Below are 27,432 nucleotides of genomic sequence, written 5' to 3'. Positions count from 1 at the left end.
GCCATCGTATCTGCCGTGCCGTAAACGTATCCCCATCGGCACGGGTAGTTCCCATGCAGCCAAGCCTTTTGGTAGAAATTATGCAGCTGAACAGCTGCCAGACAGAGGGTGTAGCGAGAGGAGGGAGGTTTGAGAGCATGGAGAGCATTGGCCAGAATTCCAGAGCCGGGAAGAGTAGTGATGCCACAGGAGTGCACCAGTGGTGGCAGCGTTCTCTTGGCAATTGCAGGGTCAGAAGAATGACACTGAGTGTGTAATCAGGAGAAAGAAAAGTGTTGCCCGAGTTTGTTCTGAGAGTACGATGGCTCTACTCTTGAGAGGTTGAATGTGTGATGACAGCAAACACAATATTTTGTTTAGGCTATTGCTTCATTGTGCCAGTTGACTGGCAAAAAATATGAAATAATTTTGTTGTGTGACAAATTCAGCAGGTTGTCATTGTGGGAATGTGAGGATAGCAAAGTCTAAACCTTTTAATTAAGAAGTTATCTTAGAAAAGGATTTTCTGTCAACATATTTAAAATATTTATTATGTTTTAGCTTAAAGAATTTTTTAATATCTACTCATTTTAGCCACCCCTTAGCGGCCTGGTTAGCAAGCTGTCGTTTGTTTGGTCATGTGAAGGTTTTTAAACAGGGCTCAGAGCTGCATCTTTTTTTTTTTTTTAAAAAAAAAGACAACCCAAACAGACAACAAACATCCTCTGATGTTTTCTAAAACCGCATAAATCAATGCTCGATGTTTTCTAAGCAGAACAGAAGCATGAATGTTACGTTCATGATCAGAGAAAAGTGATAAATGCTGACTACATCAGCTCACTTTTCATGTAATACTGCGTTTGGTCTGCTTTCAGCTCTAGGAACCAGGCCACTCTTGTAACCCGTTCCTGTAGCGTGCAGATTTTAATAGAAAATGAATAACAGAAAAGTGGATGGATTCTGCAAGACCTCAGAATAAGACTCAAAAGCTGAAAAATGTCAAACACTCTTTGTGTGTATTAACGCTTGGGTTCTTTGGCACTCGCAGAGCCAGCGTGTGAGGCACAGCAGCCACTCTACAGAGAACTCTCCCGTTGAGCGACGAAGTCTCATGACCTCAGATGAAAATTATCACAACGAAAGGGCTCGGAAGAGCAGGAACCGCTTGTCTTCCAGTTCCCAACACAGCCGAGATCACTATCCTCTAGTGGAAGAAGACTACTCTGACTCGTACCAGGACACTTACAAACCCCACAGGAACCGAGGATCCCCTGGAGGATATAGCCATGACTCACGACATCGGCTTTGAGTTCAAGAACCTGGGGAAAAACAGTATTCATCAGTCGATAACTTGCCATAACGTAGCTAGGAAAAACAAAAAATCATCTTAATTTGGCAGATGGAACGCAGTTACACTGAAGTTGCACTCTGCTGTCATTTGATGTTAAGTAGGGGGCACAAAAAAGTTACCATGCCCTTCAGTTTATGCCCAATCATGTAGGTTGTTTTTGGGATTATTTTTTTTTTTAATACAGCATTTGCATTTATAGCCATACTTTTTCTTGTTGTTAGATATTAGACACATCCGTTTGTAATTTAGGGTACTTATCAAGGCACTTATAAAATAATTTCCTGTGCTGGAAATTCCAAATTACCAGTTCCAGTTGGAACCAATTTATAAACCAATTCCTGTTGGAATTTGGGTGAATTGACTGGAAAGTCGACTTGAGCATGTTGCAATCAATTGAAAAAAATACAAATGAAAAACCTGAAAATTACAAACCACTAGAAGCAAGAAAGTCAGCTCCAGTATTTGTTTGCTGGAAGCTCCATTTACATTTGCAGTTGGAATAAAAGGATTTATTCTAACTACTTTTTTCCAGAATGGCTTTTTCAGACAAACCAAACGTAAACTATTGCGAGTGCCAAATACCAGAAATTATTGCAGCAGTTACAAACCACTTTCCAGTGTGAAATGATTTTTAGACCTGGCATGAATGTTGCAGCAAAATGATTTCTTTAGTGTAGCCAGCACTGACATTTTTGTTGCGGTCGGCAGTGATGAACTGTGACAGGATAAGGGGAAGCAGAACCGGGAAAAGGAACAACCTTAACAATAGTTTGTATGCTTAGAGGTTGAGAACAGTCTTTTCTTTTTTTCTCCTCTTTCATTTACCTGTATACAGCTAGTAGTCCCAAAATGGAACATTAGTGTAGAGATGCATACTATTTTTTTCTCCCATTTTTAGTATTCTGCCTTTTTAGATGGAAAACAATACACTCTTCTTACCCAGTATGTAGAGCACCTACGTTCCAGTACATCTGAGTACCTTCCTATATGTTACATCTTTCAAAATCCATCTCCGAATGTCCGAAAATTGCAGCATCGCACAAGAACTCTCCAGAAGAACGTCAGTTTAAATTTCAGGAATGAAATGGGAGGGAAGCGGGCAGGGTTAAATATTCGTAAACGATGAACATTTGAAATAATGGGTTGGTCAGGATTAGCTTGCAATAAAAACAGAGCATGGGAAAAAAATCTGCTCACAGTGAAGTGGTAGAGCTGGCATTTTTGATTCAAAGAACTGGGATAAATCTTTGGAGATGTTGCTGCCTTACTTCCTAACAATCACTTCTTTTCACCTGCTGAGTCTTCAGTTTCTTTGAACAGATAAATTTATGCGGTTGGACCTTATGTCTGACATGATCAGTGAAGCCTTAGATTCAACGGGATTGAAAAATCCACCGTAATTGACCTTTTTGTACAACCCACTAGTGTCTTCAAGCAGAGACTCCAGAAATTCCTCACTGCATGCATTTCCTAAAATTGACAGAACTATTCCGAACATGCGTTTTTTTTAATGCAGGCTCATGTCAAAACTATTTTGTCAAAAATGAGGATCATTAACTCTTCTATTTGCTTATTTTCTTTCCAAAGCCTGCTAAAAACAGGCTTTAAAACCATGTAGCGCTAAATGAGTTTCCTGAACATTATGGTTTCTTCTACTTTCTGGACCAGTTAGCGAAGATCACTGGTACTTTCCACCACTGTTGAGTCTGGTTATCTCCTTGATGTTAACAACGAGAAAAGTAATTCATATCTGGTGCAACCCAAAATGATAAACATCTCTAGCAGCATTACAAGATTGCAGATGCATGGTTAATTTTTCCAACAACTTCACTGCCTAAAAAGGCAGCCTTCAGCACCGCTGGGTGATTGGAATGGGCTGGTTACCAAGAGAAAAACGAAAATACCTGCATCCCTTGGAGTAACAGAGTTAAGGATGGATATGACAGACCCGATCCCGTTCTGTTTTCTCAGGCTGAATGCCTGCAGATTCCGAAAGGGCATTGAGGCTGAGGAAGCACTGCGAGATCTGCTCTGGCAATGGTAGCTTCAGCTGCCTTCTCTTCATATTTTCTGCTACAGCACAGTGGAGCATTCTCCAGTGATTTTTACCAATCTTTGTTACGTGTACAGCACACATACCTGCATGAGAAAGAAGGCATTAGGCAAAACATTTTTTCTATAGGCTGTAATAAGTTTCTTGTTTGTGTGCATTACAGTATAAATTGCACAGGATGCACTGAGCTGTAGAAACCTAGATTAGCCAGCTGTTTATCTTTATTCTGTAGTAGCATTAGGGATCAGATCATTTACCTGCTTGAAGATATTTGCATTTGAATGGCAGGTGGCCGCGAAGCACCTACATCTATTTTCTAGTAAACAAGGGTACTGCTTTACCATTTCCTAGACAAAAATGTCATTTTCTCTAGAGCCCTTTGGAGCCTCGTTTTTAAGTCTTCCACGTCATGCTAGGAAAGGGAAGGATCTGCACAACCCATATGCACAAATTCCAGCACCTGCAGCATCTCAAGTGCCAAAACGACTTTGTTCTACTGAAAACAAGCTTGAGGGAATTCATGCATTGTCTTGAGAGAACATGCTGAGCTCCTTTATGATGTGGGTTTAAGTTTACTTTACTACTGTGTGTAATTAGTTTACCCTCTCCTCTCCCACTTCCCATTTAATATAAGAAACCAGTTATAAGTGATCCAGCAGGTCTCCTTGCTTGCTGTTTTTTTTATTCTTTGAAGATAGATGTATCTTTTAAGTACAAATATACCGATTGTGCGAATAGATTATTAATTTATTCTAGATACAAGCTGTGGGAACTCTTTATTTTAAAAAGTAAATTATTTTTAGGAGGCACATTAATCAGTAAAAGCTGCACTGTTGGTCAGGCCATGTTAACTCCTAGTTTTTGTGTTAGAACTTTGGCAATGCTAGCCAGCTGAATTGTGGTTTTATTATGCCATGGAAGTTCATGTATTCCTGAGTGAACACGAGTAAGACTCGTTTTCCAGTTCTCATACCATTTCTTCTCGTTATTAAAATATTAAAGGTCAGAGTTCTGTCCCTAAGCTCTGGCTTCTACAGAGGGTTTTAGAAATGTTTATGAAACATTGATTTTTTAAAAAATGTCTTGTTGTTGTCTGAGTTTTTCATTAGGACACTTTTGGATTAATGACAGTTTAGCCAATAAAGGTGATAACAACAATCTCAATATCTAAAGACAATATATGTCAGTGTGTTCCTATGTTTGTGAATGATGCAACAAAGGATTTTTTAAATCTTGAAGCCACTTCAAAGCCCATTAATTGTTAAACCTTTAATTTAAAATACTTGGGCAAGTTGCATTTAAGAGATGTTCAGGTTCTTTTACTAGTTACCTAGGTAGACCTTTATCCCGTGGGATGTGCAGCTCACAACTGATTATGTTTTCTAACTATTACAAAATTATGTTTACAGGAATGCAACTGAAGCTGTTCTCTACCAAATTTTATTTTATAAACAGTGGGCCAGATTAGATGATCGATTTCTAAACAGGTCGGTCTGGCAAAAATCAGTTCCTCTGCTTGAGAACTGACAGCGCAGGATGGCCTGACGCCTAGATTTTAGCCTGAGAAACCATCTTCCCATGGAATCAAGTGGCACCCCTGACTTCGTGCTTGATAAGCAAGAGCCATTTCTGAAGCAAGTGCTGTTATCTCTTGCTAATCACGCTACTTCTCAGCTCCTGGGCACTGGTACCGTGTCTTTTTGACCCAGATAAATGAAATGCGTGTGGGACTGGAGGTGGCTGTGTGACTGGGCAGGCACAGTTGCCGGCGGTCGTACTCACTGTGTCAGTGTTGGGTTTGCTGCAGATGGAAAAACGTTTTCCTGTGTTTTCTCCAGGTTTGCAAGCTGCCTCTGAAGTTGGTATTTGGGGGATTGATCTTTTGTGCTCCTTGCTTTTCAAATAGTAAATAAATACATGCTTAATACGTACTTAAGAGAGTGAAAACGACCAAAAGGAGGAAAAGTAGATGTAGGACTACCAAGAGGACAGTAGTTCCTCTGGATGTGCGTGGGCCCATAACTCCAGTTCAGTTTGACTGCAAATCTTCTGAGTTCAGTTTGGTCTCAGTGCCACAGACTTCTCGGAAACGTCCCACAATCACATGTCTTTACTGACACTGCCATTCTCAAAATAGCATTGTTAGTACTATTGCTTTGTGGCATCCCAATTTGGGTAAGTTAGGGCTTTCGTGAGGCATTTTTTATTTAAGATGGATTAAATGTGTCCACTGCTGTATTTGGTTTTACAAGTTCAGTGCTTCTGAAGCCTGCCCTTGATTCTGTCATTTTTTTTGTAAAGCAAAAACTATTGGAGACCACAAATGAAAAAATCAGACGCATATTTTGTAAAATACCATTTATACAAATCTGGTTTTGCTCCTAAAAAATGCATATTTTAAGATTGGGTGGTATGACCCCAGTTGGTATTAATAATTAAGTTTGGAGTTCTGCGACCATGTATTTTGTTGCAGTTACCTCTCATTCCTTCAGACTGTAGTTCTAGGAAGAGTAGCAAGACTGCAAGATGCTGTCATGTAGCCAGTTTTAAATATGGGGAAAGTATGTTCCCACCACCTTTAAAATGATGCCAAAAGAGTATATTATTCAAAGAGTCGTCATTTGAGTAACCTTTGCTAGATTGTTATTCACGTCCAGTTTATTTTGTATAGGAAAACAAAGGTACGTCTTTTAAAACAAAGGGACGTTTTAATAATGTAAAACATACATAAGGAATTAACTTGGAGAAAGCTGAAAATGCTACTTAGTAGTGAAATTTGTGTCAAGATCTCTTTCTTTACTTGTGGAATCCATTTAAGAAGTGTCAAGAGAAGTGTTGTAATCGAATCCATATAGAGAATTTTGGGAGAAGGGAGAAATAATTTTAAAATGCTCCTAAGAGCGTGTCATTCCTTTGTTCCTTTGGAAGTGGTGAAGCTGGGAGTAGCACTGGCTTGGTCTCAGTGATGTTTAGTAGACCTGCCTTTTCCCCTCGTGTTTCTTGGTAGTGAGTTACTATCTGGAGCAGATCCTACAGACGCCTGCTGAACACAGTGTTCATCACTGTCTTCTCCAAAAGTCAGTATTTGTCACATACTGATTATCATTTGCCTTATCAATAGTTCCTGAAAAACAAAATGTAACTAAATTTAACGCCACAGTCCCCTTTGATAGTAATTCTACTCTGTACAAGCAGTAGAAAATAATATAGTGAGAAAATATGTTGTACAGTACAGAATAATATATTTTGCCAATGGTGTAAAAACAGAGCAAGGAAAAAGAAGCACATTTGTAATAGCACAAATTTACAATAATTCCACTAGTGCATTTGGCATTGTATTTTTGAAAAAAAAGGGGCAGATCTTCTGATCCTGCATCAGTGGATTTATTGCATTTTTGTTCAGTTTAACTCGCTGTCTGATACTTCAGCAGTTTATTTCTAAGCCTTGCATTTTGCATATGTGATTGATTTTTCAGTAACTTTTACTCCTTCCATACTAATTATTTAAAAAAAAAAAACCAAACTTTTAAAATTAGAAAGTCCACTGCATTCATTTCTGCTAATTTCCTCCTCAAAGCTGAAATTACATGAAGAACTTCAAATTTTGGCCAGTGTGTAGATTTTGACATATGACTGATGACTGTACCACGAATCCACTAGTAGCCCAAGGTCAGGAGTGAAATACTCCCAGTAAATACGTTCTTGTGGCTACAGAGCTACTTGCTTTGTGTGGGGGGGAGAGAAGAATGTCGCACCGTGAGAGCTGTGGACGACTCCGCTCAGAACTTCCACTGATATTGCTGAGAATTTAAAACGGAAAGGAAAGGAAGCTCAAGGAATAGGTGCTTGGGCCCAAGGTGTAACTACGTTTGGAACATGCCCGCTTCTCTTCTCGTGCAGAGAGTGAGCAAGTCAGTGAGGAGGTACCAGAACAGCATAGGAAGAGAGTGAGGTAAAATGCAAGTTGTTTGTAGGCATGAGAAACAGAGGGGTGAAGATGAAAACAGTCATTCAGACTGCAGACTACGGACCTTGGGCTTCTGGGATCCCAGAAAATCTCTGCTTCTCACCCAAACTGGTTCCCAGTGATAGCTTGGCAGTGCTGCCTCCAGCCTCACTGGGAGCCAGTTCAGAGTCGTGCTGGTAAAGACATTACTGCCTTTACTAAAAAAAAAAAAAAAAAAATACCCACAAATTTGTGTTTTCTGCTGATTTGCCCCTTTCTGGTTTTACTTCTATAGATACTGTATGTGTAGCATTCTACAAGGCATGCTGGGTAAAATATACTATGCAAATGTGTACAGTGTTGCATGCTTTGCTCTCCCTCTGCTTTTAGTGGCTTTCAAAGACAAAAAAGTGTTGTTATTTTTGTGATCAGAATCGATTAAAAAAGAAAATGCAGACTGCATGCTGATAGTATCCTCATTTCTATGGATTTGTTTTATGGAATTTAGATGTACAAAAATGAACTGCATTACAATAACTTTTCTACAATAAATAAGAAAACTGCAAACCGTTCAAAAGTCTTTTTGAGTCTCTTTGTATTCTGCACCGAAGATGGGAAAAAAGCTCAGAAGAATGACTTGAGAAAACCATTCAGAGTGCTGCGGTATTTTTATTGTTTGCCAGTAGCTCTTGGCAGCAGCTTCACATGCAGCATTTTTAGTAAAAATTAATGAGATTCTGAAGAACGAGATGCATCTGGTCTGTGACATGAATGATGCTTATTTCTAAATCTATCTGCTCATAAATAGCTGTAACTCAGAAGTACGTAAATACATGTCATATCTCACTATTCCATCGAGAAGTAGAACATTTCCAGCCAACTGCTCAGTTGAAGGATTCTCATGAACGTTACTGGTCTTTTGATCAGGTCCTCTGCGTGATCTCATGTTAATTTAAAATTGGTTCCTAGACAGAAACAAGTAGCAGAATAATATGAGGTGTTAAGGATTGGATAAATAATTAAAAGAAAATGAAATAGTGTTTATAGTATTTGAAAACAGGAAAGCACTGAAAGATGCTGCCTCTAGCAAAGTTCCATGCTACCTCTTCCAAAGAGTACCAGGAACCAGCAATTTAACAGAGATGCTGTGATCATCAAAAAAACCCTGGAAGTCGAGAGCTTTAAAACTCAGTGTGGCAGCAGGGGACCAACCCAGCTAGACGGCAGCAGAGTTGTCTTGAGCCCCACCAGACCAGTACGGGCATCATGCTGCTGGGTTCTCAGTGGGACTGCCCTTCTCATTGGGTTTGTGCCGGCTGCTGCCGGAGGGAAGCCATTGGCAGGGCTCGGGCACGTTCCACCCGGTGGGGTGTTCCTCTGGCATCTCCCTGGGCCTGGCAGCACCTGCGATAACCAGCTGCACAATGTGCTTGCTTCCTCAGCAGTTCTGTCAGGAGCCTGCCTTCCAAGAGCAGAAGGATACTGACCTGGTAAGCTGCATGTTACGTCTGAACTAACGTTGGCTTTTGCACATCTAATGCACGTGCAGAGCTTTAAAGTTCTGTTTCATCGAATGATCTTGTGTTAAGTGTTCAGAATCGGATACAAGCATGCAAGTTAAGCGGATCTAAGCTGTTAATAAAAAGCCTAAGGTCTTTCAAATAAATGTAACTGAGAAAAAATGTATTCTTTTGTGTGTTTTCATACGATCCTAGAAATTAAAAGTTCATAAGCCACTTACTTTGTCTGTCTTCTCTATGTCTTCGGGTTTCTTCTGTGTAGAAGTATTTTCCCCTCCACTGGTGAAATCCGACCGGAGGCAGGCGGCACACTTCTGCAGCACAGAAATGCTTTACAGTTGCTTGGAACAAAACGTACACAACCTGGAAAAGGCTGTTCAGATTTCCAGGAGGAAGTTGTGTAACTGCTCACAACAAGCCATGCCCATTTGAGTGCTTTCTTAGAACACTTCCACCAGCAATGTCAAGCCCAGCATTAGTGTTAGTGTGTAAAAAAGCCACAGCACAATACAGGTTAAACCAGGCCACCACACAAATGTCTCCAACAATGATTTGACTAACAGAGGGATGCCAGAGATGAAATCTTAACAATAGCTTCCTAGTCCTAAAATACACCATATATTCATTCATCTTGTAAAAATGTCACTCTGTTTTTGCAGCTGTTGGGTACAGGCAAGCTGTTGGTAGTCGGGAGTGTTATGTGACAGGACCGAGGAGCGCTGGCTGCAGTGAATGTAGTGTCCAGCACAGTCTGATGTGGCTCCAACAAGTGCTGGCTGCAGATTTTTAAAAGTTGCTTCAATAAGTCACAAGATCTAACAAATAAAAAACAAAACAACAACAACAACAACAAAAAACCTACAGGGAGGAAAAAAAACTCACAAACAATGCTCTTCCATTTAAAGAAGAAAAAGAAATTAATTAAATTTTGCCACTCTTATGTGGTTGTGCAACCTACCTAACCCTGGAACAAGCCCAGGGATTGCAGACTTGCTTTGTGTTTACACCAGGAGAGCTCAGAACAGAAGTGAATCATAGCATCTGAAATTCCCAGCTGAGGTACAGCAGAAAAGGGAATAACTGTCGGTTAACGCCCAATTCCATCGCCAGCTGAACGCTGAACTTGTGGAAAGCGCATCACATTGGAGGAGCTGCTTCGTTGCCAGTTGCACACCATCCCAGTGACTGCAGCTCTAACACGGAGATGGACAGGTCCTGCTGGATACCTTCGTTTCCCCATCAGCTTCTCCAAAGCCGCTGCGCTCAGCCAGTGGACTTCCTTGCTTGTCCTAAGAGGAACACACAAATCTTGGTGACTCCAGCAGCTGAACAGTATGGAAGGATATTTGTGCGTCGCACTTACAGAGGATAAAGCATCACTACTTTTCCAAAGTCACGCTGATTGCTGAGGTTACAAATTAACAACATAATTCTAAAACAGCGGACCAAAACCATGAAGAGCAAACAGCCTTCGTGTTAAAAGAGATGCCTTTTTTTTTCACAGGCTGCCTGTGACTGTTTGGCAGACAAAGGTGTCTGGGCTAAGGTGTTCTGATCTAGGTGGTCCTGCTCTGGCAGGGGGATTGGACTAGATGATCCTTTGAGGTCCCTTCCAGTCCCTAACATTCTGTGATTCTAACTGTGGATTTTTCCCTGCCAAAGCAGGTAACGGATATTGCATCGCTATTGTTAATGCTGAAAAAGGTGTGAAGCATGAACACCATGGATGATAATACAGTATATCTAGTTATTTTAAACTTGCATGACTACAGATGGCATAACTAGTACAGTGCCTGATTTATTTTTATCCTATTAAAGTTGTAACATGCCAGTCTATTATCAGGATGTTTATTTTCTTCAGCCATTAAGGTTCGCTGCAACAGAAGGCGTGAAAGCCTGCAGACACAGAACCTCAGAGATTCCCACTGGCCTTGCTACTTCCATACGGGCCAACATAGCAGCAAGGAAAATAAAAGCAAGAAGCCACTGGCAGAATAAATAATTTTTTTTCCTTGTGGTGGTTAAAACAAAGACGTGTCCAACAGCTGTGCAACCTACCCGCAGCTCCTTACTTTTAAGTAACAAAATACTGCTGAAAACACCCATTGCCTTAATTCACATCTGCCACCGGCCTCACTGAAAGACAAAACATGACTTACCGACGTAAAATTATGTGTTTGCACAGCGGTTAGGAAAGACCTTGAGGCTGGAACGTCGGTGGTGCTGGGCATTAGCCCTGCTAGATGGCTTTGCAGACAGCAAAAGGCAACCACCGCACTGTTTTTACGTTAAATAAAGCACTGTTTCAGTCAGGAACAGTGTTTTTCTGTCAAATAAAACACTGTTTCAGTCAGGAACAGTGTTTTTCTGTTAAATAAAACACTGTTTCAATCAGGAACAGGGTTTTTCTGTCAAATAAAGCACTATTTCAGTCAGGAACAGTGTTTTTTTCTTTCAAATAAAGCACTGTTTCAGTCAGGAACTGTTTTTTCTGTCAAATAAAGCACTATTTTAGTCAGGAACAAGACAAACGCCTTTAACCGGCAAGACCGAAACACGATCGCCAGACCCAGCCACCGCCGCTCGCTGAGGCGGAGTCGCGTAATGGCGGCCGCTGCGGCGCCGCCCCCTCGCGTCAAAGCAGCGCGCCCGCCCCCGCCTCCGCTGGCCCTACGGTGGCTGAGGCGGTCGCCGCTGCGAACGCGGCTCGTCGGTCTCCCCGCTCCGCGGCCGGCGCGGCGAGGCGAAAGGAGCGGGGGCGGCGGCGATGTCCGAGCGTCAGGAGGCCCGGCGAGGCCCCAGCCCGCCATTCCGCCGGCAAAGCGGGAGCCGGGCCGGGCCTTGAGCCGCCGGCTGGGCCGGGAGCGGGAGGACCCCGCAGCAGGCGCTGAGGAGCCGGCGAGGCCCGGAGCTGCCCCGGCTGAGGATGGGGATCCTCTTCACCAGGATATGGAGGCTGTTCAACCATCAGGGTGAGGGCGAAGCGGCGGGAGGAGGTGGCGGTGGCGGCCCGGGGACGTGTCGGGGCGCGCAGGGGCCGGGCCGGGCCTGAGGGAGATTCTCCGGCCGCGGGGTGGGGGACCCGGGAGGACACGCCGCAGCTAGAAAAGTTGAGGGATTTTAACCTCTTTTTCCCTGCCCTAAGTCACCGTAAAGCTCGTTTCCTGAAAGGTGGATGTTAAATTATTAACGCGTGCTGAAAGGAGACAGCTGGGTTGCGTTGTAGCGTATAGTCTCATCTTGGAGTGTGCTTTGTTGGTGGTTTTAAGTGATAAACGTCGATGTCTGGCAAAATTACCCGTTTATGGAGTAAATGTTGTTTATGACTTCATATTTGTAACGCCTGACTTCCTTACAGTGAGGTCTTAATGAGAGTTGTAACTTTAACCGTCAAGCACATGCTGACGCTCTCATCTGAGTTTATACGGTCTTTTAAATTTGATTTTGAGCCAACTTAAAGATGCTTACACATGCATGCTGAATGTCCCAATTATGTGCCCATTAACACTTAGTGCAAATACAACAAAATATTTTTGTCTTGTAGCGTCCAGCCCCACCTCAGATCTTCTCTTCCAACTGATTTCCTAACATCCACTATGCTGGCAGCATCACATCAGGAACAAAAGTTCCTAGTTATGTGGGGTCAGGTAAGCAGATATTTTTACAATATTGTGCAGTTATGCAAAGTTATTAAAACTGGAACTCGTATCTGGTGATCTATAAGACAACTCTGCAAAACCACACAATATTGATAAAATCAAAACAAAGAAAACCCCACTTACCTGACCCCTATCCCCTCCCTCTCTCTTCTGTGATAAATCAATACGAGTGTACTTTGCTAACAGAAGGAATTGATCTCTGGTCGTCTGAAGCCTGGGCAGATTTATAATGGCTTTTTGTTGCCCTTGTGGACCACTGGGGAGGGGGAGAAGAAAGCCCGTTCTCACAAAGCTTTCACTTGCACGAATAGACCCATTGAAGCCGAGGTTTTTGTGCAAGTAAAAGTTGTGTAATACACCTGAGAGCAGGCAGCGCTCGCTCGTCCTGGAAATCATGAATTTGAACATGCTTGACAAGACCAGCTGTAGAGTTCAAATTCAATTTTGTGACGTGTAAGAAAGAAGGTCCTAAATAGAAACAATAATTGATTCTAGCATTGAGCTCTAAAACGTGTTTGCATGTGTGTTGGAGTAGTTTTGTGTAGTACTTGTTGGTTTTGTCTGCAGCTGAATTGGATGAATGCATACTGTGAAATATTCGTAGGCGAAACTATTCTCCACGTTCCAAACCTGCGGAAGGAGGACACTGAGGGAGGCAGGTGGATCACCCTGCTTACAGCAGAAGTTGGCATTGTTGTGGCTTTTAGCAACTGTTTGCAAAAAGATTTAAGATGTTGCAGGCCATGATAAGAGTACAGCCTTGGAAATAAGCACTAAACATGTGTAAGCATATGTTCTTGAGAACTACTATAGTTGGGGGGAATAGAAAGTGCAGTCTTTTATGGTCTGCAAAAACCAGTAGAAGCTTGGGAAAGGATTCCAGTGTGAGACTGCTCTAGCGGTTGTGATCAGGAAAAAATCCACGTGTAATCTCTCAGAAATTGTTCCTGTAGATGTGCAGACAGAGAAAAATCGACAGTCCCTTACCTGCTGGGAACGGAACACGGGTTTGTAGACCTCCACAGGCAAACAAACTTTTAGGTATGGCCCATGAAATGCAGCACCTGAAGTTTAGCAGTGTTTGCTTAGGACGTCAGTGAAAAATGCAACGCTAACCTTGTTTCGTAACACGGCTGTTATCGTGATTGCAAAGTTAACTGTATGACTTACTAGTAATGTTTTTATTTCAGAGCACAAAGTAATCATTGTTGGTCTGGATAATGCAGGAAAAACAACCATTCTTTATCAATTGTAAGTATGAACTCCAGATGTTTCACGTATTTCCAGGTGTGCATTGTGTGTATATTACTCCGATTTGTTGTTGTGGCTTTCCCTGTTAATTTTTACTTGGAGAGCATTACGCTGAGGATTACTGAACAGCGTAGGTGGCAGTGGGTCAAAGCGTGTGTTCAGAGTCTGGAGAGGTCTGTGTTTTGCCTGGTGTATGAATAAGGTTTTGGTCAGAGCTTTTATTTATCAGATTACTTCGCTGTTACCACTTAATCACAACTGGCTTTGGTGTCACCGTGCAGGCTGTTTGCCAGCTCCATAAAATACGATTATATGGAGGGTTAGCCACAGGACAACGCTGCTAAACCCATCTGTGCCACAGCGTGTAGATACTAAACAAATTGCTCTGTGAGCAGCAAAGCAGTGAAGCCTGACCTCTCCCTGCCATGACCAGTGTCCCGTGTGCCAAGGTGTGCTTCCATATCGTTTGTGGTGCGGGATGAAGGAGGAAGGCTGAGCGCTGCCTGAGCCCAGGACAACGCAGCTCTGCGGCTGGTGGCAGCCCAGCTTCTGCCTTCAGCGGTGGCATTGACTTGTGTTTGTCTTGTACATGAAACTTGCGTGAGCTTCCTATCTCTGGTCCTCGGCTGCGTTTTGATAAAAGGGTACAGGTTTGTTCACAGGCTCTGAAGCTTCTAGGTGGGACAGGCAACTCAAGGTCTGTTTAGAATAGAAACAGGCTTGCGATTTCTCACGTCAAGTTGTCTGGTATTAGGAGGTGTTCCTGAGTCAGTATCAGAAATAACTCCTGTTAAGTGGTACGACCATACCAGTCCAATCCCACACGTAAAATATGCTTTCTTAAAATATTTGGGTTATGTCAAATTATGGTCTGCTTTTGCCTTTCTGAGACATGAAACTCGTGCAGCTTTCCCAGCTGCTTATGCCCTAGCAAGCTGTACCGAGAAAGGGAAAAGATGCAGGTGGTTGCCGTTGTTTAAATCGTGAGTGAGAAGTTTTAAAAAGCATAAATAGAACGAAGAATATTTTTTAAGACTGGTAACTGCTGCAGCTGGGGGCTGTCCTCGGTGCGTTTTAGTGCTGCCCGTGTCTTTCCACTTCCTCCGCAAATGTTGCATGATTCTTCTTCTCATCTTCTCATTTCTGCAGTCTCAGTGTTTTCTTTTCCCTTTTGTACAGCAGGCCTCTATGTGCCTCCTTTTCCTTTATACCCGTTTTAGCTCCACAGGACTTCCCCTTCTCTCTCCTCGTATTCCCCTTCCCCTGTTTGCTGCTTTGACAGAGCTCTGTACATATGCTGTCCTCTGTTCCTCCTGCTCTACTCCTCCTTAAACCTAACCTCCCTCTGTGCATATCCCGTTTTTTTTCTCTCACTGTTTCTTCATGGCAGATGAGCGTTCTGCACATGGATGAATGTTTCACTCCTTCCATGGGACATGGGCAGGGATAACTGCAGGACAAGTAGTGTTGGTTACTTGCTGTTACTTCGGTGTTGCGGAGGGTCGCAGCAGATGTTGGAGTGGCAATTCTTGTAACAGATCATGGCAGCGATCTATTAGAAATAATATCATTTATTAGATATAAATACCATTTATTCCTGCTCTTGTACTCGGATCTCTTCCATCCCTTCAGGTGGCAGCAGCATTTTGTGATCAGGTGTCTAGAAGTGCCGTTAAGCTTCGTGCTCACCTTGTCTCGGTGGGGAGGAGGGAATAGTCCTCCTATCGTATTGCAAACTGCAAGATGTCAGCAGCTCAATGTGAAAGGCTGCGGGTTCGGTCAAGGAAAGGGAATTCATGACACGTCTCTTCCAAGCATTGAAAGAACTCTGCTAAAACCTGTTCTTTAAATGTGAAATTGGCCACTGGCCTCTTCTTATATCATTGCTATCCTTAATTTGATGTTACAGTTCTTTCTTCTGATCCTTCCCTTTCCCATATGTAGTTACCTTCAAATATGTGTGTTGAACAGGTTTCTTGCCATATTCTGCTAAGACAGTGTGTAACTGGGACTCCTTTTCAGAGCACTAGACCATCCCTTTATCTGCTCGGTTCTCTGTAGCCTCTTCAGGAAATATTCTAGCACTGTTACAAGTCTCAAATTGCTGTCACTGTAACTAAAAGCTCTGCTAAAGCTTCAAAAAACGTTCATATAAAATGAAAAAAATATATCAACATTATCAAAAGAGAAAATAATTAAGTTCTTTGAAAATGGTTGACGTTTTCCTTGAAGCTACTTTTAATTTTTTTGCATATCCCTTACAGTAGAGTTTTAATAATTTGAACTTTAGGAGCATCCAGAATACACATTTGGTTATCACTATTGATGTGAAACCGACGACTGTAATGACAAAGTTACACTCAGTATCTCTCTAAAAACAATATATTTGAAACATTTCATGACTGCACTTGTCTTTGAAAACTGGAGCTATTGTACTGTGCTGGAGGGAGAAGAGAGGGAAGTTTGGACATAAAGTAACTGAATTGTGAAGGCAGTATGGTCTTGGTGGCCCATACTGGGAGGAAAGCGAGTTGTGGTGTGTTTGGTGGAGCTGGATGCTGAGTTGCTGTTTTTCTGCCACCTTGGAAATCTCGTGGCTTAACCACATTCTTGAAGAAAAACAACTGGTGTCTCCCATGTGTGCCAAAATCAGTGTGGAAAAAGAAAAGCTGACTGCTTAAAACAGCTTCTGAAGCAAACATTCTCTCAGCTTTCTGATTTAATTAATTATAATATCATTTTGTTCATAAATGCTCTGTCAGCTCTGTAATTTGATTGTTATGTAGTTCACTGACTCCTTTCTTATTGCTATTTTTATTTGGTTTTATTCACCTTCTGCTGTCAAACCTTGTCTCTATTTGCTGCATAAGGACAGTTTGCTAGAATTCTATCACTAAGTTTTCTACCTCGGAATAAGCATGGATTAGTTTTTACAGAAGTAGGTCACTTTGGGGTCCCAAGGCGCTTGGTAACGCAGGTAATGTGCCAGATGTTGCCGTTTCTCACCGAGCCGCTCTCTTCCCTCTGCAGCTCCATGAACGAAGTGGTGCACACCTCACCCACCATCGGGAGCAACGTGGAGGAGATAGTGGTGAACAACACGCGCTTCCTGATGTGGGACATCGGGGGGCAGGAGTCTCTGCGGTCCTCGTGGAACACCTACTACACCAACACTGAGGTGAGAACCAGCGCCTTGCTGGACCCCTCAGGGTAGCTGTTGCTGGTGAAGGGAGTATGGCGTACCGGAGATCATACTGAACGCACTTCCAGAGGGGCTTTGGATGTTACCAGTGCTTTGAATGCTGCCGTAGCTACTTCGGAGTACTCCTGGTTTGATCTTTGGAGTCTCTTCCTTAGCAAGCTGCTGCTGCAAATATCTGCTTGGATGTTAGTATTTGAAGTAGAGGGAGAAAACTGATAGAATTTACCTTTTTAAGGATGCAACAAATTATGCGAGAGATCTGTGTGCTACCTCAGTTAGGCTAAGCAAAGAACAAAACCAGATCTGGGGTTACAGAGAAGCGCTTGCTTTCAGTATAGGTTTTTCACTTGAAATTGGAAAATGGAAAATCAAAAGATGTGTCAGAGCTACTTCTGTATACAAACCACAGCACAAGTTGTAAACAATCCCAGTGCTGTGGGCGATCACACTCTGGCTGGGAGAAGTGTATCTGGAATATGATGCTATCTGATAATCCATCTGACTGGATAATCTGATGGGAACTGTAATCTGTTCTGCTGACAAGTGTGTGACCAGAAGAGTTTCCTCTCTGACTGATAACTTTTCACTTTTTAAAGTTTGTGATAGTTGTTGTGGACAGCACAGACAGAGAGAGAATTTCCGTGACTAAGGAAGAGCTGTATAAAATGTTAGCACACGAGGTGAGTAGACCCTGTGTTTTCTTTGGTTTAATGTTTATTGTGGGTAAGATCTGGGTGACACATGTTTAAGGGAAGCAGATTCACATGCTGTTTGTGAAAGCTCGCTCACGCCGGCTAGCTGGAGACAGACCAGAATGGAGAGAGGCCTCTCCTTCCTGCTAGAGGCTCTGTCTTTTCTGAAGCTCCTAATAAAGCTGTAAATTAACACCAAATTACTGAAGAGAACTCCCACAAAAGTAGCTTTCCAACTTGGAGTGCTTCAGTGAAACAGACGTTAGGACCTACAAATGGCTTTTGTGGTTTTTATACTTCAGTCCACGTTAACAGCTGAATGAGATAATTTAAAAAAACCCCAGTGTTTCCTCCAACAACTTAATTACTATTTTTGATGGCTTCATGTTTTCTGTTTTCCCAGTGAAACAGATAGAGCTTTAATAATATGTCTTACAGCAACCAGCTATAAAACTGAAGAAACAGATTGCCTGTGGTTATAGTAGCTGTCATCCTATGTGTACTTGGGATTACAGAATGAGATTATAATTTGCTAATTTGCAAAGACCCTATTTAAAATCGAGCCCCGTGTCAGGTCTGAAGCTGAGCTCCCTGGATCTCACCCATAAGTACCACACTGCCGTACAAGCCAAGAGCACCTGTTGCATGACCTGGTGTCCCAAAGACTTCACTCTGTCCTCACAGTGCAGGAGCCCTCATTGTTACTAAAGATGTCTTTGTAAGAGCTTGGCTACTGCTGGAACTCAGAAGACAAGTTGAATGCTAACAGGATCAGTTTGAAATGACACTGAGCTTCCAAATTTAAGTGTCAGCACACAAAGATGTGCATAAAAATGATGGCATTATACGCCAAAATGTTACGTCTATATTTAAACTATAGCCACTGTTTAGTACGTGACTGCAGGAAGGGCAAAAACTGCTGGTGTATTTCCTCTGAGTGATCGTGGTGATCTAAAGCATTTGAGAAAAAGCAAGTGCTTTGCTTAGTGTCTGGAATTTCTAATTTTTGGTATTTAAATTAAAAGTTACGTTTACTCTAATAGATCTGGCTTGCTTGGTTGTGGTGGAGTCTTAAATGTGGCGTGGGGGGACTGTGGCCATTGGGTCTGCTGCTGTCAGAATTTCAGAGGTGTACTCTTCAGTCTGTTGCAGCTGCCAAACGAAATAGCATCTTCTGGTTTGTAAACTACAAAGGAAGATGCAGAAGTTGTTAACGAACTGAATTTGAAATGAGGGAAGTCTGCAACTCGAGGCACCATCAACGCCCTTGTTTCGTGTTGGGAGACTGTTTCTGTGCTCCAGAAGCACCCATCTAACAGTAGACGTGCCCGTTGTTTCACAGCAGGATGTTTTCAGAATATTCTGCCAACTCTCCAGATGTTTGAAGAGAACAGCAATACGTAAAAGCTGAAATGAAAGTCAAATATTTATTTAAAATAGCTTTCCCTTGCAGTCCTTTAAAATCTTTCATTTCTGATAACCAGTTCAACTGAATCTTTGTTAAGGCAAAATTGACTTGCCCAGGTCAGTTCCAACTGTTTTCTGGACCAGTCGATTGTTTCGGTATTAATTTTACTGCTTCTAAAAATGAGCGTGCCTGATTGGCATTTAAGTGAACGAGTTGTCCTGGCTTACTGGGAAGCCCTTTTGCCTTCCAGAGGGACAGATTTTCAATAATACGCACCTTTACTAGTGTCATTCCAAGCAGCTTGAGATAAAATCAGCTTTCCCCTAGAGCTGCTGTTCTCTAAATTGAGACTGATGTTGTATACTGAGTACTGATGTTTTAAATCTTGCGTGGGCCTTATAAAGAGGTTTGTTGTGATGTGCTTGTTCATGCAGATAGAATCATAGAATCACAGAAAGGTTTGGGTTGGAAGGGACCTCAAAGACGATCCAGTTCCAACCCCCCTGCCGTGGGCAGGGACACCCTCCACTACACCAGGTTGCTCAAAGCCCCGTCCAACCTGGCCTTGAACACTTCCAGGGATGGGGCAGCCACAACTTCTCTGGGCAACCTGTTCCAGTGCCTCACCACCCTCAGAGGGAAGAATTTCTTCCTTATATCTCATCTAAATCTCCCCTCTTTCAGTTTAAAGCCATTGCCCCTTGTCCTATCACTACACACCCTTGTCCAAAGTCCCTCTCCAATGTCCATCCTCTGATCCTGAAGCAGTGCAAGCGATGATTTTCTACAAATTCTGCATATCCTGTAGATAAAATATCACGGCAGCTTGCTTTACACTATCAGTGGCAGTCTGAATGCTTCTTAATGGGTGGGATTATGCAGAGGGCCATCCTCCTGGCTCGGGGACCCACGGTGCCAGGCTGGGTGCCAGCACACATGCTGCCAGTGCTTCCGGCAGTCAGGCTTGGCCAGGTTTTACCAGTGCTGAAAAAGCTGTGGTGGGCTAACCCAGTGTTACCCCGCGAAGGAACTGCTGCACAGCCCGCTGATTTGGTACTAAAGTCCACCGTAATGAAAGTGGTGTGTGCACATACAAACGCCAGGCTGAGGAGAAGGCAGGGGCTGGTTTGGATGTGCAGGCAGGAATGGTCTGCGAGGTCAGGGTTGAATGGGGGCCATGACCATTAGATGAGTGTGGTGTTACTGGCACAGGGCTCCGGGGTGCCTCTGATCCCCACAGAGCACAGCAAAACGTTGCACGTGGGTTTGCAAAAATGGGACGTTTCCGCTGCCGGATCAAAGGGTTTGCTGAAGTTGCACATCAGTCGGCCTGCAGCGTTCTATGGTTTAGGGACTTTTTTTTTTTTTTGCTAGGGTTCGAGGTTCTCTACTTCGGTATCATATCTTTTGCCTCCAAGGGCGGATTTTTAATCATCTTCTTTCTTCTTTCTCCTTAGGACTTAAAAAAAGCAGGTTTGCTGATCTTTGCTAACAAGCAAGACGTTAAAGAGTGTATGACAGTAGCAGAAATATCTCAGTTTCTGAAACTGACTTCGATTAAGGATCACCAGTGGCACATTCAGGCGTGCTGTGCTCTGACTGGAGAGGGGTAAGAGTTATTCTGGTCCGTGGGAGGAGCATCTCGAATTATTTTTGGTGGTTTTATTGTGGCGTTTGGTTTTAACCCTGTTGATAATAATCTGACACTGAAAAGATTTTTGGGGCTCGGAATGGACGGACTTAGGATCAGTGTGATCTGAAACCCAAAATGTGCACATCAAATCCGCAGTCTCACCCCACAATGATAGAACTATGATTTGGGCATGATGAGGGTGGGGTGGGAACAACCTGAAATCTCTTCTGGTTTATTAAGAATAATTACAATCAGAGAAAACTTCAGTCACTGTGTGGCTTGAAGTGCTGAGCTTTGAAGTCTCTCACCTGTAGATCTAGGAAATACTGTGCTCGGAGTGAATTGTTTCTGGAAACGATTCCTTCAGTCAGAGTTACAGAGTTCTTAGGAAGAATTTAAATTGGTGCCATGGAATCATTTTTGAAGTTATCCCGAGAAGTGCATATATTCCTTAAAAATTCCCTCTTTTGTTCACAGACTGTGCCAAGGACTCGAATGGATGATGTCAAGACTTAAGATCAGATGATTTTTAATGACCTCTTTGCACAGACCTTGCTTGAAAAGAGCTGTACCCATGATTACCTTCCCAGTGGCAGAATTAATGGGTTAGATGTATTTATACTGAACTGATTTCAACTTTATTTTCTACATCGATGGACACACACGTACATGTATATAAATTAAGACCATTCAGCAAAAAGGAAGATGCAGTTGAGGCTCCCGTTCGGTTTCCTGTTTGTTTTCCTCTGAGGATGCATGGAAAAGCTGTGATCAACTTTCTTTTCAAGATACAGTCGCTCAGAACAGTCCGATATTGAGCGTGGTGAAGACCAAGTGAGAGGAAGAAGCTTTTGATTTTGAGTTTTATTATTCCATTGTAGTCCTCTCTAGTGGAAGATGCTGGCTTCATTATTCCAGTAAATTAGCAAACAAATCAACGGCATAGATACCAACTTCCCAGTATTTTTAAGGTTACTGATGTTACAAATGCAAACCTATTTTCCTGTATGTGTACTGTACATATTTGTGTATATTTATACCTCAGTTTTAGGTTAATTGCAATCTGTTCAGACCAGTGTGTAAAGCTGCATCAGTGTGTTGACAGCAGTACTAATATTTGGCATTGCCAGCGTGTCCCAACTCTTCCAGCTGACAGTTGGCTCACCACGACTTCATAAAGCAAACTCTCTCTGAAGACCACTGCTTGTTTCTCACATGATTGTGCAGTTAGGGACGATGCTGTAACGGATTGGGGCATATGGATTGGGCTTCAAATTACAGTGTTGGCAAACAGTAAAAACTTGCCAAAGAGTTTAAAATGAAATGGATTTTCTTTTTTTTATTGTCATCATTGGATTAGGTGGTTCCAAAAAGTATGTGTCATGGTGTCCTGGGGTACTGCTTTTCTTTTTGTGCAGTACTGTTCATTTATGATTCATGTGTAGTACAAGTACCTTTAGCTGTCATAAAGGGAAAAAGTCATCTTTTTTTTTCTTAACCAAAGAAGAGGCTCAAAAGTATTGTTTAAAAGTCTCCCTGGAATCTCACAAAAGAAGTCATGCTCTGCATTAAGTGTTTTTCAGAGGAAGGCACGCTGCTCTTTGATAGTGTGAAATGTGTGTGTATATATCTGTGTGCAATGGATGGAACCGGGACGGAGAACAAAACAGATTGCACTACTTGAAAAGCTGTAAGTGTCCCCTTGATCCTGCTCCCACAGGAGTTCCAGGGCAGTACTTCCTGAAAATATAACCCCCTTGCATGGCCCCAGGTGAGTTACAAAGAAGTGTCAGAACACTATGTGATTACCTTTCCTTACTGGAGTACCTAACAGAGTGGATGTCCCGTACGGAGGCTGTTCAGAATCACCATTTTCAAGGACAGAGGCTGTTTGGTGGGATGGCAGTTGGATGGTTTGAAATGTTGTCAGTGTTGGGAAGCGTACGTAGCCTTGATCCTAGGCTTTTGTGTCGGAGATGTGTGTTTGGGGAGTGTAGCAAATGAAATAAAACGTTGTTTAAAATGTCCTTCCCTTTCTTAGCTCATGCGTCTGGCGAGGATGGAAAAGACATTTTAAAGAAAAAGCTTGGTTTGAACTTTTTAAGGTGCTCACTTTTGATTATGGGATAATCTCGTCAGTGCGCCTGCCTTCCCGTTTGCCTGCTTCACTGGAGATCGTGTCAATTTGTGGGGAAAAGAAGGGAGGCAGTCTCAAAAATCTGTATTTAACAAAGGCAGGTAAAGAACTTGACTTTTTAGTATATTTTTGGTATCTACGATGGTCACTGGCTAGGGAATCTGCTGTCTTTGTTGAACATTTTAATGTGTACATGCATATATTTCTTGTGCATGCACATACATATTGGTATTTAACTGGTGTATTGCAAAATGTATCAATGTTTGAAGAAATAACAGTTTAATGCAAAGACTTTCTCAGTTTATCTGATGATAGTATGTTGGAGAAACGAGCTCTGTGCACACTTGCATATGAAATGAAATTGTACGTTTTCTAGTCTTAAAAAAGAAAAAGCAGACTTGCTTGTAAACCTGAGCGTTTGGTTTTTGAGTCTTATGTCTTCCCTTTCATCCCTGTAAAATCATTTGCTTTAGCATTGTTAAATGCTGCATACTTTTGCCTGTCTGCACAGGTTGGGTGTGTTGAACTTTTGTTTGGTTTTAAGAAAATGAGTTGTTCCTGTTAACGAAAGAAAAATCATGGAGAGTGTTTTCATACCTGCCTCTTGCTGAAGTTTGCTGCTTACTCCTTTGCTTAAATTTGTAGGGCTCAGGCTGTCCATGTAACGAAAGCGCGGTGGTTTTTCCTAGGTCAAAGGCACCTTCGTTGGAAGTGCTGGGTTTGCAGTCTCTAGGGATGATGGGTTTGTCTGTGGTAGCTGGGAAACTTTGTCACCTCGTTGTAAACAGAGGAGACATTCCAAATCCTCACCGTGCGTGGCCGGTGCGGCCCAGGACAGCGACAGCGGACCGGTGTCGTGCAGACATGGCAGTGGAAGCTTCGGTGGGAGAGGCCACCCGAGGGTTCTTCATGAGATCAGTGTGTTTGCTCAGGCACTGGTGAGATGAACATCAGAAGAACATACAGGGATGTTCCCTCATGGTGGCGTTGTGGCTGTGACGGTCCCTTCCTCCTCTCCCTGCCTTTCGTGTAGCGTTGGAAATATTTCCACATGTAGCCACCTAGTAGAGTTGGCGAAGAGCAGGCAAACTTTGAACACACAACCCCTTCTCGTGCGTGCTGCTTGTTCACAGCTTTTTCCCTTTCCCGGTAGGACAATTCATGTTTTTCTCACAACTCTGTCCGTAGAAAAGCCGGTTAACTTTACTCCAGCGCTGCTTTCGGCTGCACTGGGCTGTTTTTCCGGAGGGATTGTCCTAACACAAGCCATGACCTGGGTTTGTGTCTCTTCTGTGCTCTCCCCTCTGCTGTTGTGTTGCCCTGGCTCTCAGCTGAAGCTTGAGATTTCTTTGCCTTTGTGAAATTCGTTCTCAGAGTATTGCACAGAAAAAGGGAGGGGTCTTTAAAAACAGGTTTTGAAGTTTATGCTGCAGAATGCCATTTTACTGGCAAAAATAATATAGCAGAAAGTCCTGTTTCAATAACCAACGCTTAAAACGCGTCTTTTGGTTTAGCAGATCGTAAACTTGGTAAATTATCTCTAACGTGCTGCCTCTGCGATCTGAGGTTTTTAATTGTGAGGAAAGGTGGAATACAGAACTCGGGAAATGTGAACAGGGATCTACCTAACCTCATTTTTATTTTTAATCTTTTCTCCAGGGAGGCTTAGGAGCTGTTTTCCTGTGCATTGCACAGTGTGTTCCTGGGTGTAGGTGTGCTGTGTGGATGTTGAACGCATCTGGTGGGCACCTTCTACGGTCTATGCAGCTCAAGTGCCTAAATCTAATTCAGTGATCATTATTTTTCTTCCTATGCTACAATTCCAGTTTTCCTTAAAACAGGTACATTTCTATAAAAGCATCTAAGTGTGTGTCAGCGAGTGTTTTTTTGCTTCCCTGCGCATCGGTTGTAACATGATTTACGATAAATTTATGTTACAGTTCTTTGTCCTTCACATTCCAAGGACATTCCCATTTATCAGACATCACACCGCTAGCTTGCTTTGTGAAAGGAAACATTCGGTTTGTCCGTCTGTCAGATTGGTTAGCTGGAATCCTTTCCAAGGAACTCTGTAAGTAACTTCATCCAAGGATACTTGGCCTCGTAGAGCATCCTCGTGTAAGTAGTTCCCTTTTAATTGGTTAGTAAAACATTAACTTTGCTACTGTCAGAGTAATTCTGTCTGAAAAATCGTTTTCAGCTAATTCAAATTAATATTAAGCCCTTAAATGGTGCATCATCGAGCATGACAGTACAGGAATGGTTTGATGGCACGAGGAGTGGCACTTAAAGAAAAATGGCTTTGTGTAGAGTTGTGATGTGTGTTATAAATGCCAACGTGACTTGAGTAGAACTGTTGCAGTGAATGTATGAAACGTACAAAAATGAGACATTTTAAGTGGTTGCCACTAACTTTTTTACAATGTGCTTTAGACTCGTAAGCAGAAATTATATTCTTGCCTTACTAGGGTTTTACTGGTTCATTTTTATATTGTACAGGACATTTTTTGGAAAAGGTTCTTCGCATCAGATAGCAGCCTTGATTCACAACAGGATCATACTTACGCACCGCTTTTTGCCTCTTAAACCAGGTTTTTGGTGAGGGAGGACACAAGCTTTTCTAAGCTGTTCCTATTTGTAAATTTAGAAAACTTGGCCGCTGCTGAATTAAGTCAGAAAATGCTGCTCTACCTAGAAGGCTGTAAATGATTCTTTGTGAATCATCAGCTCAGCATTACTCTTGTCTAAATACTTCTGCATCAGACACTGTGGAGGGTAGAAGAGGTGGCCAAGACAAGACGTATTGGCCTGGGGAGAGATTCACAGATTTTTTTAAAAAGAAAAAAACCCAAACCCAAACCAAAAACTGACCTTCAGATTGGAAAGCCTGAGCACTTTTATGGCTAAGAAATTGCAGAATTGGTGTTGTATGATAGAGGAACGGTATCGATCCAGTTTAAACTCTCTGTGTTATGTTTTCATGGATGGATGTTTTCATGGATGGATGTTTTCATGGATGTCCTCAACTTCCTTACCACGTTCTTTTCCAAACCCTTCAGTCCTGTAGCCGCAGTCCCGTGCTCAGCCTGTACCTGCTGCTCCAAATCCGGGGCTGCCCTGCTGGCTGTCTGGGGAGGTGAGCAGTGTCAGGGCACTGAGCTCTGCCCGTGGACTCCACCAAGTCCTGGAGGACAATACTCACCTCCAGCACTAAACCTGCTGTTTTCTGAGTACAAACCTCCCAGATGAGTACACTAACGATGTAGTTACGTTCTAGTATGTCACCTCTCTATTTTTTACAAATGCCAAGTCCATATGTGCACGTGTTAATCGTATGGCCAGGGTCGTATCTCTCTTGATCACTTGTGTTTTGTACTTCTCTTTCTGAAACATTTGTCCTCTTTCTGAAAGAAATGCGTCAAGTGTGTGGCTAACACTGATACCGCAATAAAATTTAATTCCAGAATATACAAAATTATTGCTTCAAATTAATACCAAGACTTGCGAGGGCTGGCGTTTCTTGATCACTTCTGTCTCTGAAATTTAAACATGTTTATTAAAGTGATTTAGCTAAAACTTTTTATAAAGCTATTTATTATAATAAAGTTCTATTATGATTCTATTAAGTTAACTTTTTCCTTTTTAATTTTACCAGAACGTTCCTTGAATTGTCTCCCCCTTACCTCTTTCTGTTCTTCCTGGCTTTTAAAATCTGATTTTCCTTTAGTTGAAGTTCATTTAGTTCTTTTAATTCTTGTTGAAGAGGTGAAACACAAATTTGGTCTGGAATGTTTTTTGGGGGAGAGCTGTGTACAAGCATAGATACGCATTTATAAATAACTTCAGAATTGCTGCTTCTTGAAAAACTACCGGTATTTATTATTTTAAGATGAAAGCATTTGCCAAACTTTTACTGTTTGCATCAAATCTTTTGTGTGTATGTGTTGTGGTGAAACTTGTCAAAGATAGATAGGATTTCTGACTCAGTGTGGGGAGTTGTGTGGGCATTTTTTGGGCGAAACGCACCGTTCTGCCAAACCCGAGAGGATGGGGTTTGCAGTGAGAGATTGGCGTTGGGGCAAGTTTGGTCATACGTATGTGTTGGCTGGTTTTCAGTAGAGTGGAGATTAAAATTAAAGGTGAACTGCTCTTTTCCAGTAGGAAATGCTGAATTCCAGTGGCACCACTCCTGCGTGCTCGCGTGTCGCGCGCTGGTGTGTGCAGCCGTGGGAGTGGCAGGAGGTGACGGGTGACTTCTTGGAAAGCAAAAGAGACGAAACCAAAGCTGGGTTGAACAATAACCTCGTGGTGTTGCTGCACCAAAGGTGTGTTCTGGCCAGCTCTGCAGCCCGCGTGCTCCCATTCCGTGTGTGTTAACTCCGGCCTCGTCGCTGTATTCCTGACTGTATACACCTGTGTGTATCCGCGTGGTAATCCTATAGAACAACTTCTCCATTAAGCGATGCAGCGGCGGGTGCGTTTTCGGGAGTGAGGAAATGCACCAGCCCCTCTGTCACCATGGTGTAAGAGATGGCAAAAAGCTCTTCATCCTGCTGCCTCCCATTTCAGCTGGGCGTCCAGTGCCAAGTGGTTTTCCTTCG

General features: G+C 42.6%; 2 protein-coding genes across 3 annotated transcripts in view; both read left to right on the top strand.

Annotated features, from left to right (window-relative positions):
* Positions 1-1,288, top strand: part of CACNB4 (calcium voltage-gated channel auxiliary subunit beta 4) — a 107,421-nt gene extending 106,133 nt beyond the window's left edge. For both annotated transcript variants that reach the window (XM_086616072.1, XM_086616073.1), the window contains one exon: positions 1,028-1,288. In XM_086616072.1, the coding sequence (XP_086472198.1) occupies positions 1,028-1,288 (261 nt within the window). The remainder of the gene's footprint in view (positions 1-1,027) is intronic.
* Positions 1,289-11,721: 10,433 nt separating this feature from the next.
* On the top strand, positions 11,722-23,673 carry ARL5A (ARF like GTPase 5A). The gene is made up of 6 exons (XM_086615359.1): positions 11,722-11,821; positions 13,699-13,759; positions 16,790-16,937; positions 17,558-17,641; positions 20,519-20,670; positions 21,172-23,673. Exons 1-6 carry the CDS (start codon positions 11,776-11,778, stop codon positions 21,218-21,220), a joined length of 540 nt encoding a protein of 179 aa, XP_086471485.1. The 5' UTR covers positions 11,722-11,775; the 3' UTR covers positions 21,221-23,673.
* Positions 23,674-27,432: the final 3,759 nt, after the last annotated feature.

This window comes from Tauraco erythrolophus, chromosome 8 (assembly GCF_009769465.1).
Source record: "Tauraco erythrolophus isolate bTauEry1 chromosome 8, bTauEry1.pri, whole genome shotgun sequence".
NCBI lineage: Eukaryota > Metazoa > Chordata > Aves > Musophagiformes > Musophagidae > Tauraco > Tauraco erythrolophus.
Note: the sequence above shows the minus strand (reverse complement) of the source record. Positions and strands in the feature narration are given on the sequence as shown.